Genomic DNA, 18,751 nt, shown 5'->3' on the forward strand with positions numbered 1-18,751 from the left:
CTAACAGTTCTACTTGACTGACTGGTACCATCTTATGTGTTTGGACTAAAATCTGTATTTGTAGGTCTAATTATTTGTACTGTATCTTCCTGTTTATATATGAACATATTTCCATATAAATTAACAAAAATATTTCTTTTTTTTTTAAATGGTCAACTTTTTTTATGTGGTAAATACTAAATTAAAACCGGCTGAAACTATTGTTCGTTTGTTTTTGTTATACTGACATTTGCAACAGAGCTGATTATGTCCCCAGTTCATAGCCTAATGTCATTTGAAACACATGCCTCCTCTGAAATCTTGGAAAACAGGATTTACTGGAAATAGTAATACTTTATAGTGCTACGAGCCATTATAACATTCTGTTGGCATAATTTGAATAGAAAAATCAATTTGAATCAGCAACAAACCCCTATTTGCATCTGCAAAGCTTGAAGCCTTTATTCTGTATGATCACATGATGCTCACCTAAATGAGACATGTACCATTAATGCATTAATAGAGTGCTCACTATTTTAATAAAAAATGGAAGAAGGAAACTGAGTTAACATTTATCCTCTTCAGAGGTTACCTTGTTAATTCTTGCTATATAATGTGGTTCAGCAGCAAATTAAAAAAACGGATACATAAAAATACTTGTTATTAATCTCATAAATCTTTTTAAAAAATGCAACATATCAGACAGGGAGGGAGGGTGATCAGTCTGGGGTACTGGGAGTTGTGCCGTCTAAGCTCTATTTGTGACTCTGTCACTGCCTTGCTGCGTGATTTTAGGCAAGTCACTTAATTTTGCTGCATCTGAGTTTATCATCTGTAAAGGTTTCAGAGTAGCAGCCGTGTTAGTCTGTATTCGCAAAAAGAAAAGGAGTACTTGTGGCACCTTAGAAACTAACAAATTTATTTGAGCATAAGCTTTCATGAGCTACAGCTCACTTCATCTGTAAAGTGGCTATTACATTTACCTAACACACAAGCATGCTGTGAGGGTTTATCATGGCAAAGTTACCTGCATACCGCTAATAATCTGCTCTCTACATGTGCTGATCTCCCACTGATATCAACAGGAGTTCAACACACAGTGAACTCCACCCCTTTGCAGGGGGCCCTGCAAAAGTCCTCCACAACCTAGAAGACCCACAGCACCTGGATATGGATGGCAGAGTGACTACATGCAGGTCTTCTGCATTTCTTGTGTACCAGAGAAGTGCGAAATTTGCAGGATGGGTGTATTTCATCAATAGGGACGGGAGAGGATCTATGTAAAGATTCACCCTTAAAGATCGGAGACAAGTCTTCTGCCTTTAATGTTTGTAGGGTCCTTTGAAATTTACAGATGAAAGGCACAGTATAAAAACATACAGCAGTAACTTCAGTCTTCCAAGCTCTGTAATCTTAGTGCCACAGAGCGTAATAAATTTATCTGGCAGAGAATGACATAAGCAGCAGTAGACAAACCATGTATGTCTTATCTTGGGGAAATGGCAATTTTCATTCCTGTAGAAAGAAATCCATTGCTTGTAGGTGAAACTAAAAAGCTTTCCCAGGGATTTGGAACTAGCCAGTGCAGCCTACAAAATGGGCAGGGTTAGCCAGAATAGGCCAGGTGGCAGATGCATTGATTTAGCATTTCTCCTGGGGTGTATCTATGAGCATGGCTACTATGGAGCACCACTTGGAACTAAAAAGTGTATTCCCCAGCTGGAGCTTGGGGAAAGCTTGGTGATCACCTTTGTTAAGACCTGATGTAAAGAGCTGCACAGAAGAAGCCATTTGTAGTGCACATCATATTTTTGAGTGCCATCTACTGGCACCTAATTTTTAGCTATTGACAAATACGATACAGAACACTCATAATAACAACCTTCTCTCCCCTGGAGAGTTGTTACCTTCATCAGTACAGTGTGTGTGTGTAAAGTGTACCACGCTATACTGCTAATGGTGTGTTTGTCCCATTTTTATGCATTGCCTTAGTTCCTTTTTAAAAAAAAAACCTTAAAATTCGGGGACTGTGTCAGGAAAAAAGTCTAATGTGGAGGTCAGTGATGGAAGGATGAATGAATATAAGTTAAACTACATCTCCAATATAAAAAAGGAAACATGAACTGTTAAACTCAGGGATTATCCTGTCAAATATCAGATGTAGCCTTGGGTATTTTTCCTCAACAGAAAGTGTCTTATCAGGGACTTATATGCCAGATATCAAAAAGTTGAGGAAACAGCTGTGAGCTAAGAGGGTACAGCTGATTAAAACACTGGATTTTAGTATGCACGAAAGGCCAGAAATGGATTAGAATCTGAATTAATGATTTAGTGCCAGAAGCTTTTAATTGAAAGATCAGAATTACGGAAGGGGACTGAAAACTGGAAGGGAAAAAGAAAAGAATCAGGATTCTGTCTTACAGTAGTAACTAAAATCACAGAAGCTTGCAGGTTAACCACAGGTTCTGTAGTCTGTATCCACAAAGACAATCCAAAAGGTCCAAAATGTTAATTAGTGGGCTATAGCAAAGCAAGAAAATGGTCAAGGATAACACTGTCATAAAATGGTGAAAAATAAGACGATATGCATAAATTTCACTCTCCTTGAGGGAATCATGGTAAGGATGTTAAATTCTTACAGAATTAAGCCTAATCTGAACAAGTTTGGCAGGTTGTTACTGCCTGGCTCTCTTAGTTGGAGTTGCTGTGACATGAGGATCATCTTTCAGTAATACATGACATGTGGTACTAAAGCAAAGAGAGGTTATATTAAAAAAGGAAACCATTAAAAATAAAAAGTGACAAAATGTTACTACTCTGAAAATTCAGGGGAGATGTGGGGGTGAAACAGAAGAAATATCAAACAGGAAAAATGTATCCATAAGGGAACTCAGCAGGAGTAAGGCTACTTAGGCAAATGAATGCAGTGTTAATGAAGGCAAATTTAACAAGCTCTGGTTCTTTGATTACTCTGTCTTATGCATAAAGACAAATTCTGAACCCTGAGAGAATTTGACTATCAGAAAATATAAGATTAGTTCATATTTTAGTCTTGCTAATTAGTTCATCCACACACACAAATTAAGAGGCCATTAGACTGCCTGTCAATACCATACTAAAGATAGGAAAAGCTAAGATATGACCCTATTGATTAGAGATTTAATGTCATTGGGTCAGAAGATTCCCACCAGGATCTATATGCAAGACGGTGTGTGTGAGGATGTGCGTACTGTTTCTTTAAGACTACCAGGAAGCTAGACAGTTTTACAAAAATACTATTTTTTACTAGGCCCAAAAGTAAACAGGCCAAGAAAAGTTACAAGGTATCTTTTCTCATTTTGGTATTCCAAATGAAATAGTAACTGACAATGAGCCAGTTTGCCAGATCTGAATTTTAAGCTTCTGGCATACAGTATGATTTCAAGCTGCTTTCATTGTTGCCAGCTCCCACACTCACAAGGGAATGGACAGCAGTACAGGTTGTGAAGAGAATCCTCCCGCCAAAGCATCCATTGTTGCTTTGCTGAGCTTACAGGGCAACTTTCTACATTAGTCACTGGATTGAGCCCAGCTCAGCTGCTTATGAGTTAAGAGATCAGAACAGAACAGATTTGGAGACAAATCTTCATCCTATAGCAAGTGGCCTTGCTTAGAAGTATCGGAAGCTTAGATACCCCAATTCTAAGAGGTCACAGGCTTTTTAGTTATCAAAATTCAGCCTGAAGCCTAACCAAGCATGATCCAGGAGATACACTAAGATCCTATATGGTAGATACTGATCAAGATACTCAGTATAGAAGAAATAAGCAGCACCTTAGCTTCCAAAGCCAGTTGAATTCTGTGATTCTAGTAGCAATAGTACTATTACAATAGCTTTCAAGGAGATAAACCTGTTGAGAAGAGCCATAAACCTCTTAAACAGGAGTCTGTCTCTTTTGGGATTTGATAATCCAGGTGAATTAACTGTACCAAATGTTCCTCAAGACCAGAAAGTGGCCAAATTGGTACCAGAGGTGAAGCTGGTTAGAGCACCTGAATCTTTAATTTGTTTTAAAATACTAACTCTTTTTAAAAGATTGCTTATATAGAAAAAAGGGAGAAGGCAGAACAGATGTGCATATAGTTGTCTTAAATCTGCAGTTGGAAGCCAGGCAGGAGAGAGAGAGGCTGGGAAGGTTCTAAGAAGCAGCTCTTCAGTGAAAGAGAGAGAGAGAGAGAAAGAGAGAGAGGCATGATAATACTGTTTTCTTTATTCTAGTTAAGTTTCTGCTTCAGCATTAGAAGAAAGCAATTTTTTAAAATTCTCTACGCACTGTCACATTGGGAGGGATGCCCCCTTTATCTCTCCTCTTCCTAGGGCCCTACAGAGGGATCTCTACTGGGTCCAAGATCTGCAAATAAGGAAGGGAAGGAGAAGACAGGTCAATGGTAAGCGCAGTGTCCTCCAGCAGCCCCACAGTGAGTGCTCAGAAGAGTTAATGTACCCTACTAGGAGCTCTACTAATCACATCCCATAGAGCAGGCTACTAATTTGCCCGGATATGATTTATATATACAACCAAACCACCGCATAGAGTATGTACACTAAGGGCCAAATTATGGCTTCCTGGTACAGGTGGTAAATAATGAAAAGGATAGGTCATTGATTCAGAGAGATCTGGATCAATTGGTAAAATGGAAGCAAGCAAACAATACGTCTTTTAATATGGCTAAACGTCAACGTATATATAGGAACAAAGAAAGCAGATGGTCCTTATACAACGGGGGACTCTATCCTGGGAAGCAGTGACTCTGAAAAGGATTTGGGGGTCATGGTGGATAATCAGTTGAACATGAGCTCCCAATGTGACACCGTGGCCAAAAGAGCTAATGCAATCCTGGAATGCTGTGACTGAATGCACTCCTGTAGTCCCAGCCTATGCACCACTGTACTAATCTTTGTAAAAAATATGCACTGTGATATTATTTGAAAACTAATAACTTGCTGGTCAATAATATCATGGTAAAATGTGTGTAGCAACATTATATGTTAAGTTATTAATTCCCCCTGATTGATACTGGTGACACACGTTCAAACCCACACAGCCCAGATTAGGTAGGACCGGTCAGGTCAAGCAGGTCCTAAACAAAGAAATGTGTGTTTACCTAATTTACATATAAGTTGTAAACAGGGTCCTCAGACAGCCAGAGGGGGAAGACAGGAGACAAGGAAATCTGCATTTCAGCAAACAGAAGTGAGAAGAAACAGCATGCATTCTCTGTCACCACCAGACACCATGTCACCTTATTGATTGCTTGAATAACTTTAACTAGCTGTTACCCTCAGGAAAATACATTTCAAAAGGTAACTGAACTACAAAAGTGAGGGGCAAAAACACCCTAAGTTCTCTCTCTCCCTATCCATCTCTCTCTCTTTCACCTAAGAAGATAAACCAAACAGACCTGAAATTTGGTCAGCCCTGTTGCTGGAAGCAAGTGGTAAGAACTTCACCTTGAACCAAGTGAATCTGTTAAGTTTAGAAAGGTTTTATCTTTATTGCTCTTGTAACCATCTCTGACTCGATGCCTTATACTTAGGGCCCTACCAAACTCACGGTCCATTTTGGTCAATTTCACAGTCATAGGATTTTAAAAATGATAAATTTCATATATTTAAATCTGAAATTTCACAGTGTTGTAACTATAGGGGTCCTGATCCAAAAGAGAGTTGTGGGAGGTGTGTGTGTGTGTGTGGGGGGGGTTTGCCAGGTTATTGAAGGGGGCAGGGGTCTTGGTATTGCCACCCTTACTTCTGCGCCGCTGATGCTGGTAGCGCTGCCTTCAGAGCTGGATGGCTGGAGAGTGGCAGCTGCTGGCCGGGATCTCAGCTCTGAACACCACTGCCAACAGCAGCACAAAACTAAGAGTGGCATGATATGATATTGCTACCCTTACTTCTGTGCTGCTGCTTGTGAGGTGCTGTCTTCAGAGCTGGGCGCCCAGCCAACAGCCACTGCTCTCCGGCCACCTCGCTCTGAGGGCGGTGCAGAAGTAAAGGTAGCAATACCATGACTCCCTTACAATAACCTTGCAACCCCCCGCAATCCTCTTTTGGGTCAGGACCTTCTGTTTGAGAAACGCTGGTTTCCCCCGTGAAATCGGTATAGTATACGGTAAAAATACACAAAAGATCAGATTTCACGGGGGAGACCAGATTTCACGGTCTGTGATGCGTTTTTCAGTCGTGAATTTGGTAGGGCCCTATTTATACTTGAACTCATTTTAAACTCTCTTTATCGTTATTTGTTTTATTCTTTAATTAAAACTAATCCAGTGTTGCGAACTGTTTGGGTAACTTCATTTAAGACAGCAGACTGTTGTATATTGATCCCCTTAAAGGGGCAATGGATCTAATACAGAGGTTCTCAAACTGGGGATCGGGACCCCTCAGGGGGTAGCGAGCTGCCAGCCTCCACCCTAAACCCTGCTTTGCATCCAGCATTTATAATGGTGTTAAATATATAAAAAAGTGTTTTTAATTTATAAAGGGGGGTTGCACTCAGAGGTTTGCTATGTGAAAGGGTAACCGGTACAAAAGTTTGAGAACTACTGATCTAATAGATCTGAATTCCAGGAGAGGGCTAGACAGTGCAGAACACAGGGAGTGTTTTGGGGACCGGGAGGGAATCCAAGACTGGGAGTGTGTTGGGGTCATCCTGCAAATAGTTGCCAAGGCTGCTGGAAGGCAGAATGTGGTGGTGTTTGCAGACAGGCTGTTAAGGTCAGAATTTCTGGACAAGGGCTGTGGCTATACACAGACACTGATGGAGTGACCTGCACACTGTTTGGCTGTTTGTGTCTGTTTGGCACATGTGGGAACTACAGCAGCAAAGCATTGAGAGGCACCCCAAGTTGCAGAGTAAGGGTGACACAGCCCCTCACTGGACTGGATTGCACCCTGGAATGTCACAGACGCATAAACAGGGCAATCTTGAGAAGGAGTAGAAAGGTTATTTTACCTCTATATTTGGCACCGGTGTGACTGCTGCTGCTGGTGCCCACAATTCAGGAAGGATGTTGATAAATTGGAGAGGGTTCATAGAAGAGCCACAAGAATGATTACGAGATTAGAAACCATGCCTTACAGTGATAGATTTAAAGAGCTCAATCTATTTAGCTTAATAAAGAAAAGGTTAAGAGGGATGACTTCATCATAGTTACAAGTACCTACATGGCAAACAAATATTTAATAATGGGCTCTTCAATCTAGCAGAGAAAGATATAACATGATCCAATGGCTGGAAGTTAAAGCTACACAAATTCAGACTGGAAATAAGGCGTAAAATTTTAATGGTGAAAGTAATTAACCATTGGAATAATTTACCCAGAAGCATAGCAGATTTCCCCCTCACTGACAATTTTTAAACCAAGATTGGATATTTTTCTAGACGATATCCTCTAGGAATTATTTTGGAGAACTTCTACGTCCTGTATTATACAGGAAGTGATCCTAGATCAGTGGTGGGCAAACTGCGGTCCGCAGGTTGCCCACCACTGTCCTAGATTATCACAGTGGTCCTTTCTGGCCTTGGAATCTACTAATCTAGGTGCACAGAATGAAGAGTGGAGGGGACCCCAGTATTCTTGTACCAATGCAGCCATACTAAAAGTGTTCACCCTCTGAGCTCCAGGGTGGGTGCTAGGGCTGACTTCAGCATTCAGGGCTCCAGAAGAGGTTTGCACAGACACTTGTACAGATTGTGGTCCCACTTGCCACACAGCAGTTTACTGGTGCACAACTGCATTGGGGGGAGCACAAGCTACACCTGTAACAAACAGTAAGGGTGCTGGGTAAGCATTTCCATTCCCATCATCCCTCGTGGCATTACACCTGTACTTGGCTTATGGCCTTGGTTGCTTGTGAGAGCACCCTCATGGGTTCATCACACTACCAAATTTATCCCTTTCTTCCTCGGATTTTTCAGCCAAAATTGGCAGCTTCCTCTTGTACCAACTCCCATAGCTGAATGGCTGTCAAAGGGAGCTGTACTGAGTGAATTCCATTTGTGATGTGTTTGTGGGAAGAGGTGGGGGGTAAACTATGTGTATTATCCACATTGTGATTTTCCCTGGCTTAACTCAGTTAAGCGATTGATCGATGGATTGCACAGAGATGGAAGAACAGACCTTCCTCTCTAATATCCACAAATAGTTCATCTCTCACCTTCCTCCCAGAAACTGAATAATCTTCCAATTTTCATCTGATTATGGAAAGATCCTCAATGCTGATCCCTCTAACATGCTGAGAAGTTGAAGGTGAAACACATTCAATTTTTGTTCCCATTTCATCTTTGCCTTATCACTGAAGAGCATTTTCTCAGCTCTTTGTAACTATTTCTTTTCAGATAACATGAGCACCCCATAAGCTGTCAGATGGATACTCAGGATGCCTTCTAAGAAGCACTGGGAGAAGTGGTGGTTCATTTGAAGTGATTTCATAAATTTGTAGATTTTAAGGCTAGAAGGGACCACTATGATCATCTAGTCTGACCTTTTGCATAGGACAGACCAAAGAACCTCATCCAGTAACTTTTACATCAAGCCCATAACTTTTCTTTGATAGCAGATCTTTTAAAAAGACAACCTATCTTGATTTAAAGACTTGCAATGGATGCATTTGGATATGTCTGAGGAGGACAGTTTGTGAGTAGCTAATGTAGGTTCACAGTATAAAAAAGGCTGAGAACCCCCTATCCTAGTTCAATGAAAGCTTCAGTCATTTATTAAAAATAAATAAGCTGCTCTAAACACGACCTTGTTCCTTTTCCACGGCAATTTGAAACCCAACATGGTGTACTCATTTCGTGTATTTCTAACCCGTTTTAATATTAAAAACTTTTAAATTCTACAACTTTATACACAATTTAGATGAGAGTAAATGCCTTCAAAAGAGTAGTAAATTAGTCATGTGACATTAATAAGTCAAATAGAATTACAAAGAACTGAAAAATTCGTGTTGGTTAAAAAGAACACCCCCAAAAAACCCCAAACCAAGAGTCAAGTTCACTAAATTCTCATGTTATCTGCATCACCTTAAGCGGCATGGTTATTTGCAAATGTGGATAAAATCTGTGAGCAGTCATTTTTGTTGCAATGCCCTGATTTGCTCGGTGAGCAGTCATATTGATTTGAATTCTCTGATTTGAATGGATTACATTACTAGCATCATGATGGGGGGACGAGGGAAGAAACACAATCACTAGGAGATTCAGAGATAATCTATCTGACATTACTAGTGGAGCTTGTTCAACAGAAGCCTGCCTAAGGAACAACTAACAAAATTGCGAATGTCTGTCAAGTTTAAATGTAGTTTCCTGCAGCGTCTGGCAGAAGAGAAATTGATCAGTGCTCCCTGCAGCATCACTTAGAGGGCATGCATGCTCTCTTGTACAGTAACTCTGCTCAAACAATCATTCTGATGATAATTTAAGACATAATGCTTAGAGTTCCATTATCAGACAGTGGAAACCTCACACCTACAATGAGTAAGTGGATCTGAACTGCCATTTTATGAGTTAGTTCTGCACAGGCAAAGGTGGTGGTAATAAGAACTTGTTTTCTATTTTTTTTTTAAAATAGCTGTGAACATTGAGATTACTGAACTGTGCATTGATTGAAGCTGTCAGCTTCTCTTGTTGCTGAAGCTGTACAGACCACAAAACTTTCAAGAACAGAGCTGGGATACAGTCTGTTTAAAGCTGACTGTGTGGAGAAATTCCTACAGTATCTTTATATGTTATCTTTAGCCCCAAAGTAATGAGATTCTATAAGAAAGGTCCATACAATTTTTAGAACTAATAAAAGTTCATAGTTTAATTAGCATTAAAATATGTGCTTAATTAATACCATCCTTAATCCTATTTTTCAGAGTTGTTTTAATGACCATTGTGTAACTATGCGTGTGGTTTTCTAATATAAATAATTCAGCCATTTTATTTTAATTTTTTAAAATATCACGAAGCCAGGTTCACCTGCTGAACTGATGACCTGAGAAATTTCAGGTTTACTGAGATTTGGAAAAGCCAGAAGACCTATGATATAGTTCAGTGGTGTAACTAGGCATTTTAGCACTCAGGGCGAGCAAGCATATTTGCGCCCCCTACCATTTCCCATCATTTTTACACACCCCCTTGGCTTTGCACCCTGGGCGGCTGCCCTGCTTGCCCCACCCTGGTTATGAGCCTGCTTAGCTAGACTCTTAATCATGTCTAGAATACATAACTTCAGCCCAATACCGTAGACTTTACCATATCAAGCCTCCCATAAAAACACACAGTGTGATAGGCTACATTTAATTTACCGTGCACCTTTGATTATCTCACTCTTACTCTCCTCACTAATCCATGTCCTCCAAGGCTAACATTCCAAATCTCACAACAGCTTCAAATAATCAACATTTAAAAACAAACAGCAAAAAACCTCCACATCACCCACAGCCACAAATATGCAGCTTTCAACAGAAAATTGTGACATGGCGATTTTCAAAAGTAACTACTGATTCTGAGTGCCCAATCTGAGATATCTTAAAGGGGCCTGCTTTTCAGAGGGCAGCACTTACTGCAGCAGCCAAGCCATCATCTGCAACTCTGGATCCGCCTTGCTCTTTTTAGCTAGTCAAAAAGTTAAGAGCACCTAGGATTTCTATTAACCAAGATCAACAACAATCTCCTTTGAGAAGAGAAACCTACCACCTCCCACAGAGCACACCATAATCCAACTAGTACTTAAAAATGTCACTCAACACAACCAACCTCTCCAATTACCACACAGAAACCCAGCTCTCACTTCTGAGCAAGCTAATTGAGAAGCTCGACAAAGGCCCTCCAACTCCATCTATTCTAGATAGTGTCAATATCCTGGACTTTTCCCAGTAAACCTTCAGATTAGGACATGGAATAGAGACAGCACTGGCTGCAGCGATGCCTAGCATCCATACTTATATTGTTGGATCTCTGTGCCACATTTGTTAAAGTTAACCATGGTATCATGCCCTTCTCCTCTCAGAGATGTGGCAGTTTAGCTGGATCACACTAAGGATATGTCTATACTAGGGTAAAGCAAAAAAATATTCTCACCAGTGCTACTACTAGGCCCAGTTGTATCAGGACTCATATACCATAGTGATAGGTGATTGCATTTATAAAAAAAAAAAAGTAGATAATCATTATTAGCACTGGTGGGAGCCCTAGTGTAGACAAAATTCAAACAATTTCTGGTATTTTAGCACCATGTCAATTTAACCTAATTTTGATTTGAGAGGAGCTGCACAGGTCATGAATTAGGGTACAATCTGGAATTATGAAAAGAGTTTTAAGACTGTATGTATAACTGAGGGAAAAAAAGAGAGAGGAAATATGATAAGAGTCCATGACACTTCAGAATTAATACTGTAAAAGTAAAGAAGAAGCTTGAGTTTAAGGTTAAGCACTGTATAACAAGGATAATGGCCTGAAACTAAGGTAGGAAAAATTTAAGTCAGACATTAGGAAAACATTTCTTATAATAAGGATGATTAGCTATTGGACTAATTTCCCAAAGGAAATTGTTGAGTCAAACACCAGAGGCTTTCAAAGGAAGACTATATAAAAACACTCATGCAATTAATACAAAGGCAACCCTGCACTAATGCTCAAAAGGCCTCTTTCAAGTCATTTATGACTCTATTCTTAAAAAATCTAAATTGTGAACTTCTGTAGCATCATGCGAACAAAGAAGTAAATATGAAGTTTCATACAGAAACAGAAAATACATTTAACTTAAAAACTACTGATTTTATCCACCACTGAGATTTTTTTCTGTGATACCAATGGCCTGCTTCTGTTAAAATGATATTATAACAATTATATTTAAAAAAGATATTCCAGCCATTTATAAATGCAGTGACATTGGAAAGATAATTCAAACTATGAAAACATTTTATATCAAGAAAACAATGGTGTTTGTAAACTTGCCTTGTGAAACACAATGGACATCATGAAAAAATCCAGCAAGAAATTCTCTGAGATATCTCTGTAGTCAAATTGGAAAAAGATTACAGTAAAGCTCAAAGTAACAAATTGATGAACCGGATTACAGAATGAGGATCGGAGCAGCTTCATCCCAGCAATTGTTATCAGGAAAATATCACAGCTGTGGGAGTGAGGGAAAAGAAAACCTAATCAAGTTAACATAACAAAAACAATTAGACTATAACTAATGAACATGAATAACCATATCAGACCTACTCTTGATTGATACATCTAGCTACACATACAGTTAATTTATTTTTATATTAATACTAGTTTTTGTTTTAATAATCGTGTTTATTTAATCCATCTGCCACAGCACAGTTTTACATTGCTAGCATTACATATCTCTAGAGTACTTACAGAGCTGTAACACAGGAACAATTATGTATTATAAGAGTAGCATCCATTATTGTAGTAAGTACCTTATAACATAATAAAAATAGAATTAAATAAAATCCCCAAAATAAATTTTCAACTTGTGACTTAAGTCTGGCACCATTAATTTATAACACTACAATTTATACAGCTTTATATTAGAAAGCAGCTTGTTACCAACAACAGGCAATAAGTCTGAATCACCACCATGTTACCCAACTTTAGACTGGTCCAGTGATGAATCAAACCCAGTATTTGTAAAATGCTGAAAATAATTCTCCATGTCAATTACAAAACAACAGAATACTTGCGAAAGCATGTGGTAATTGACAGCTCAGAAAGTTCTAAATGGAGTGGTGCGTTTTTGTCATTTTAAGGCTCACAGTTTGTGCAATTCCAAGTTTATTTTATTTTTTGTGGCATTTATTCACTGCATTCTTAATGCAGATCCAACTTGATTTGAGTTCAAGCCACTCAAAAAGATCACCTCGTCATCACTGCCTGAATGAAATGCCAGAAGACCTCATTTCTTCCCCTGTCAGAAATTCTTTCAATTTCATTTGGATTTCTGAATGCAAAACTAGGGACTACAATAAAGTGTTTTTGACCGTCTTAGAACATCCCCTAGTGGGTTGAGAACATTTTTCGGATTTGATGTTCATCAAGAACAACAAAATTCTTGGCGGCAGTGAGGAAGATTTTAATGGGGAGAGCCATAAAATCACAGAGCAACATAAGCAACTGAAAGACCCTTTTCCTGATCAGGTCGATATTTATGCCCATCTAATATCCACAAAATTTCAGTCAGAAAGGAGTTTTATGATCATATCTCTTGCTAGAGGATAAGGGAACATTGCTTTCTGGTAATTCTGTCTCTTTAAAGATATTGCCACACAGGATTCTTTTTTGTGGGGGCGGTGGGGGTTTTCTTACACTCAGAGTGGAAGCATGGTACAACTGCCCTAGCTCAGAGTGACCTCTTTTTGTTGTTGTTGTTTAACCTTTTGAGGCAGTGACAGTAGCAGGCAACATGGTAAGCTGCCCCAGACTGTCCAATATGCACCACCAACCACCACTCCCTTTGGTTCTGAAACATTCAGTCAGTTTTCTGACAGTGCCGGAAGCAAGGGCTCCAACCCCTGCCCATCATCTCTTCCCCACCCCCTACACGCACACCAATTCCATTTTTTAAATACACACACACACACACACACACAGAGCAATTCCATTTTTTAAATAGAAAAAACAGATGCAATTAGAAAAGTCAAATATATCCAGCCAGATAGGAACAACAAGATGAAATTGCAAAAACACATTGCCTCAAAAAACATCCCTCCAAATTCTGAGGGGAGATGGACAAGTGAATGAGAATCTTGCAAGACGATGTCTTAAAAGTAGAATTACAGGCATGGAAAGTAACTTTCCCTTCTTTAAGCTACCATATACACGACATTCTTATTCATAGATTCATAGATATTTAGGTCAGAAGGGACCATTATGATCATCTAGTCTGACCTCCTGCACAATGCAGGCCACAGAATTTCACCCACCACTCCTAAAAAAGACCTCACACCTATATCTGTGCTATTGAAGTCCTCAAATTGTAGTTTGAAGACCTCAAGGAGCAGAGAATCCTCCAGCAAGTGACCCGTGCCTCATGCTACAGAGGAAGGCGAAAAACCTCCAGGGCCTTCCAATCTGCCCTGGAGGAAAATTCCTTCCCGACCCCAAATATGGCGATCAGCTAAACCCTGAGCATATGGGCAAGATTCATCAGCCAGATACTACAGAAAATTCTTTCCCGGGTAACTTGGATCTTACCCCATCTAAAAACCCATCACAGGCCATTGGGCCTATTTACCATGAATATTTAATTACCAAAACCATGTTATCCCATCATACCATCTCCTCCATAAACTTATCGAGTTTAATCTTAAAGCAAGATAGATCTTTTGCCCCCACTACTTCCCTCGGAAGGCTATTCCAAAACTTCACTCCTCTGATGGTTAGAAACCTTCGCCTAATTTCTAATCTAAATTTCCTAGTGGCCAGTTTATATCCATTTGTTCTTGTGTCCACATTGGTACTGAGTTTAAATAATTCCTCTCCCTCTCTGGTATTTATCCCTCTGATATATTTATAGAGAGCAATCATATCTCCCCTCAACCTTCTTTTAGTTAGGCTAAACAAGCCAAGCTCCCTGAGTCTCCTTTCATAAGACAAGTTTTCCATTCCTCGGATCATCCTAGTAGCCCTTCTCTGTACCTGTTCCAGTTTGAATTCATCCTTCTTAAACATGGGAGACCAGAACTGCACACAGTATTCCAGGTGAGGTCTCACCAGTGCCTTATATAACGGTACTAAAACCTCCTTATCCCTACTGGAAATACCTCTCCTGATGCATCCCAAGACGACATTAGCTTTTTTCACAGCCATATCACATTGGCAGCTCATAGTCATCCTATGATCAACCAATACTCCAAGGTCCTTTTCCTCCTCCGTTACTTCTAGTTGATGCGTCCCTAGCTTATAACTAAAATTCTTGTTATTAATCCCTAAATGCATGACCTTACACTTCTCACTATTAAATTTCATCCTATTCCTATTACTCCAGTTTACAAGGTCATCTAGATCTTCCTGTAGGGTATCCCTGTCCTTCTCTAAATTAGCAACACCTCCCAGCTTTGTATCATCTGCAAACTTTATTAGCACACTCCCACTTTTTGTGCCCAGGTCAGTAATAAAAAGATTAAATAAGATTGGTCCCAAAACTGATCCTTGAGGAACTCCACTGGTAACCTCCCTCCAACTTGACAGTTCACCTTTCAGTAGGACCCGTTGTAGTCTCCCCTTTAACCAATTCCCTATCCACCTTTCAATTTTCCTATTGATGCCCATCTTATCCAATTTAACTAATAATTCCCCATGTGGCACAGTATCAAACGCCTTACTAAAATCTAAGTAAATTAGATCCACTGCGTTTCCTTTATCTAAAAAATCTGTTACTCTCTCAAAGAAGGAGATCAGGTTGGTTTGGCACGATCTACCTTTTGTAAAACCATGTTGTATTTTGTCCCATTTACCATTGACTTCAATGTCCTTAACTACCTTCTTCTTCAAAATTTTTTCCAAGACCTTGCATACTACAGATGTCAAACTAACAGGCCTATAATTACTTGGATCACTTTTTTTCCCTTTCTTAAAAATAGGAACAATCATACGGTACAACCCCTGAGTTTACAGATTCATTAAAAATTCTTGCTAATGGGCTTGCAATTTCTTGTGCCAATTCTTTTAATATTCTTGGATGAAGATTATCTGGGCCCCCCGATTTAGTCCCATTAAGCTGTTTGAGTTTCGCTTCTACCTCAGATATGGTGATGTCTACCTCCATATCCTCATTCCCATTTATCATGCTACCATTATCCCTAAGATCCTCTTTAGTCTTATTAAAGACTGAGGCAAAGTATTTGTTTAGATATTGGGCCATGCCTAGATTATCCTTGACCTCCACTCCATCCTCATTTTTAGCGGTCCCACTTCTTCTTTCTTTGTTTTCTTCCTATTTACATGACTATAGAACCTTTTACTATTGGTTTTAATTCCCTTTGCAAGGTCCAACTCTACTTGACTTTTAGCCTGTCTCACTTTATCCCTACATATTCTGACCTCAATAAGGTAGCTTTCCTTACTTTCTTCTTCCTGGAGAGTATGTAGCCAAGAACAGAGAGATAATACAGCCCTTTGTAATAAGAAGTCTAAAGAAACAAAGACTCCAGGGCTACCCTGCCTGAGCAGGAGATGATAGCCCTGCTGGCTGCTTTGCTGAGACTCTTTCAAGCCCTTTTGCCGAGATTCTTTCAAGCCCTTTTGCCTAGCAACCAGGTTTTGGTGCAGTTAAGGAGGTGTTGTTAACACCGAGCAGGTCCAAACCCAGACAGATATTTGGTGCTGGGGTTGGCTCCTGCCCCCCAGAGGGCTTGTCTACACTGGCAAGTTTTGTTGCCAAAAGGCAGTTTTTGGCGACAAAACAGCGATAGCGTACACACTGCAATGTGACTTTTTTAGAAAAAAAAAATCTGCCCAGTTTTGGTGACAAAAAAATTCCACACCTGCGAGAGACTTTTGTCTTTTCCCTTCCCTTTATTGTCGACAGACAGCCCATGTAGACACCACAGCTTTTTTTTCTGATTTTATCGGCCTCCAGAAAGTGCCCCACAAGCCCCATGCTGCCGCTCTGGTCAGCAATTGGAACTGCGCTGCTCTGCAGCCAACCCGCCCCCTCCCCCTTGCAAGTCCCGGGAATTCTAAATCTCATTTCCTGCTTGCTGGCTTCCCAGATGAGCTTCCCAGGTGAGCAAGGCTGGCTATCGCACCACACGCACTCCCACTTGGACCACTGCTGAGTTACTGGATCTGATCAGTTTATGGGGAGAGGCGTCTGTTCAGTCGCAGCTGCGAGTGACCCCTAGGAATTGGGACACATACGGGCAAATTTCTCGAGGCTTGTGTTTAAAGGGCTGTGATCAGGACAAGCAGCAGTGCAGAGTGAAGACAAAAGGAGCTGAGGCAGGCGTACCATAAGGCGCGGGTGGCAAACCATCGCTCCGGTGCTGCATCTAAGACCTGCCGCTTCTATAAGGAGCGGAATGCTATCCTTGGTGGTGACCCCACCTCCATCGCTGATAGCCCTGTGGATACTTCGGAGGGAGCAGAAAGAGGGGGTAACCCGGAGGCTGAAATTCTGGATGAAGAAGTCGAGCTAGAGGAGGATGTGGAGGTCCCAGCGGGGTCACCCGGTGGGGCAGGTAGCCAGGAACTTTTCTCCACTCCAGAAGTGCTCAACAAGGAGCAGGAAGCAGATAAGATACCACGTAAGTTGCTGTGGCTTGTGTAGGGAATCAAAAAGTGGGAGGGAAGTAGTGTTTTCTGTGAGCTGGACATTGCCCTGTGTAGCTAATCTGCATGGCCAAGCAGGGTGTCAATGAACATCGAGACCTGAAGGGAATCCTCCAGAGAGAGGCTCTGGAAAGTTTCCAAGAGGTACTTGTTAATCCTCTGCCGCAGATTCCAAGGGATTGCAGCCTTGTTGGTTCCCCCATTGTAGGAAACTGTAACATGCCATCTAGCAATCACTGGAGCTGGGACCAAAGCGGCACATAGCTGAGCTGCATATAGACCGGTGTGAAAGCCGCAAGCATGCAGTAGTTGTGCCCTGGTTTCCCTGGTTACCTGCAGCAGCGAGATGTCAGGCAGCCAACCTGCTGGCTGACATCTCGCTGGTGCAGGTAACTAGGGAAACCAGGGCACAACTACTGCATGCTTGCGTGAAAACGTGTGTGAGAATTTTAGAATGAGTTCCCTGAAAAGCTCCCCTGCAAGCCGAGACCTTTTTGTCCGTAAGCACAACCGCCTTCCCCCCACTCCCAACACTCACCATGATTGGGGTGCTGGCAGAGCTGTGTGCCTACCTAGAGTCTCAGAGAGAAAGTGATTTCTACTAGCAAAAGGCCCTTGTTACTGAAATGTTTCAATCGTTTGCTGGAATGTAACAATCCCTCTTCTGTTCAGCACAGACCTTGAGGAACACAACATGCACCCATGCCAAATGGCTTCGGCAGAAGGAAGAACCCTCGGCGCAGCAAAGAAGACATGTTTCGGGACGTGCTGCAGCATGATGAGAGACAGACCAGGGAACACAGAGAGTGCTGGGAAGCCGAAAGTCAGGATAGAAAAGAGAATGCTGCATTTGCTAGGCAAGCGACAGAGTGGATGATAAAAGTTATGGAGATCAGACAGAGATGCTCAAGTCTCTGATACAGCTGCACATGCACAATTCTTTGCCAACCCCACCCCCCTCTCTGCCCAGACATTCCTTTTCACTCCACAGCACTCCTGAGTTTCCCCATCACTCCACCCCCGCTCACAGCTTGCACAATGATAGCTGGAGCTACACACAGTTGTGAGGTTTTACCCTTTTTAACAATAAATAAAGGCTAAGGTATTCAATGGTATAGCATTTTAATTCTGTGTTCCACAAAAGCGTATAGCAATCAATTCACTCTTGGGAACAGGCTTCTAAAGCATTGTGTTGCATGGATCTCGGGCCCCAGAATTGTACATGGATGCCCCAGGGAAGCAACTCTAAAGCAGACATGTGTTCCTGCCCCTCACTGTCAAAGTGGTTCCTCAAAGCCTCTCTGATGTTAATAGCAGCCCTCTGGGCTCCTCTGACAGCCCTAGCATCTGGTTGTTCAAACTGCGTAGCCAAGCGCTCTGCCTCAGTGCTCCACACCTGAATATCCTTAGATTCACACAGATTATGCAAAGTGCAGCACGCCACTACGACT

At 41.1% G+C, this 18,751-nt stretch overlaps 1 protein-coding gene across 1 annotated transcript in view; it reads right to left on the bottom strand.

Moving 5' to 3' along the window:
* The window catches only part of PCNX2 (pecanex 2), a 224,877-nt gene that overhangs the window by 87,397 nt on the left and 118,729 nt on the right, over positions 1-18,751 (bottom strand). The window contains exon 21 of the mRNA XM_073338102.1: positions 11,970-12,147. Coding sequence (XP_073194203.1) covers positions 11,970-12,147 — 178 coding nt within the window. The remainder of the gene's footprint in view (positions 1-11,969; positions 12,148-18,751) is intronic.

The sequence above is a fragment of the Lepidochelys kempii genome, chromosome 3, assembly GCF_965140265.1.
Source record: "Lepidochelys kempii isolate rLepKem1 chromosome 3, rLepKem1.hap2, whole genome shotgun sequence".
Lineage (NCBI taxonomy): Eukaryota > Metazoa > Chordata > Testudines > Cheloniidae > Lepidochelys > Lepidochelys kempii.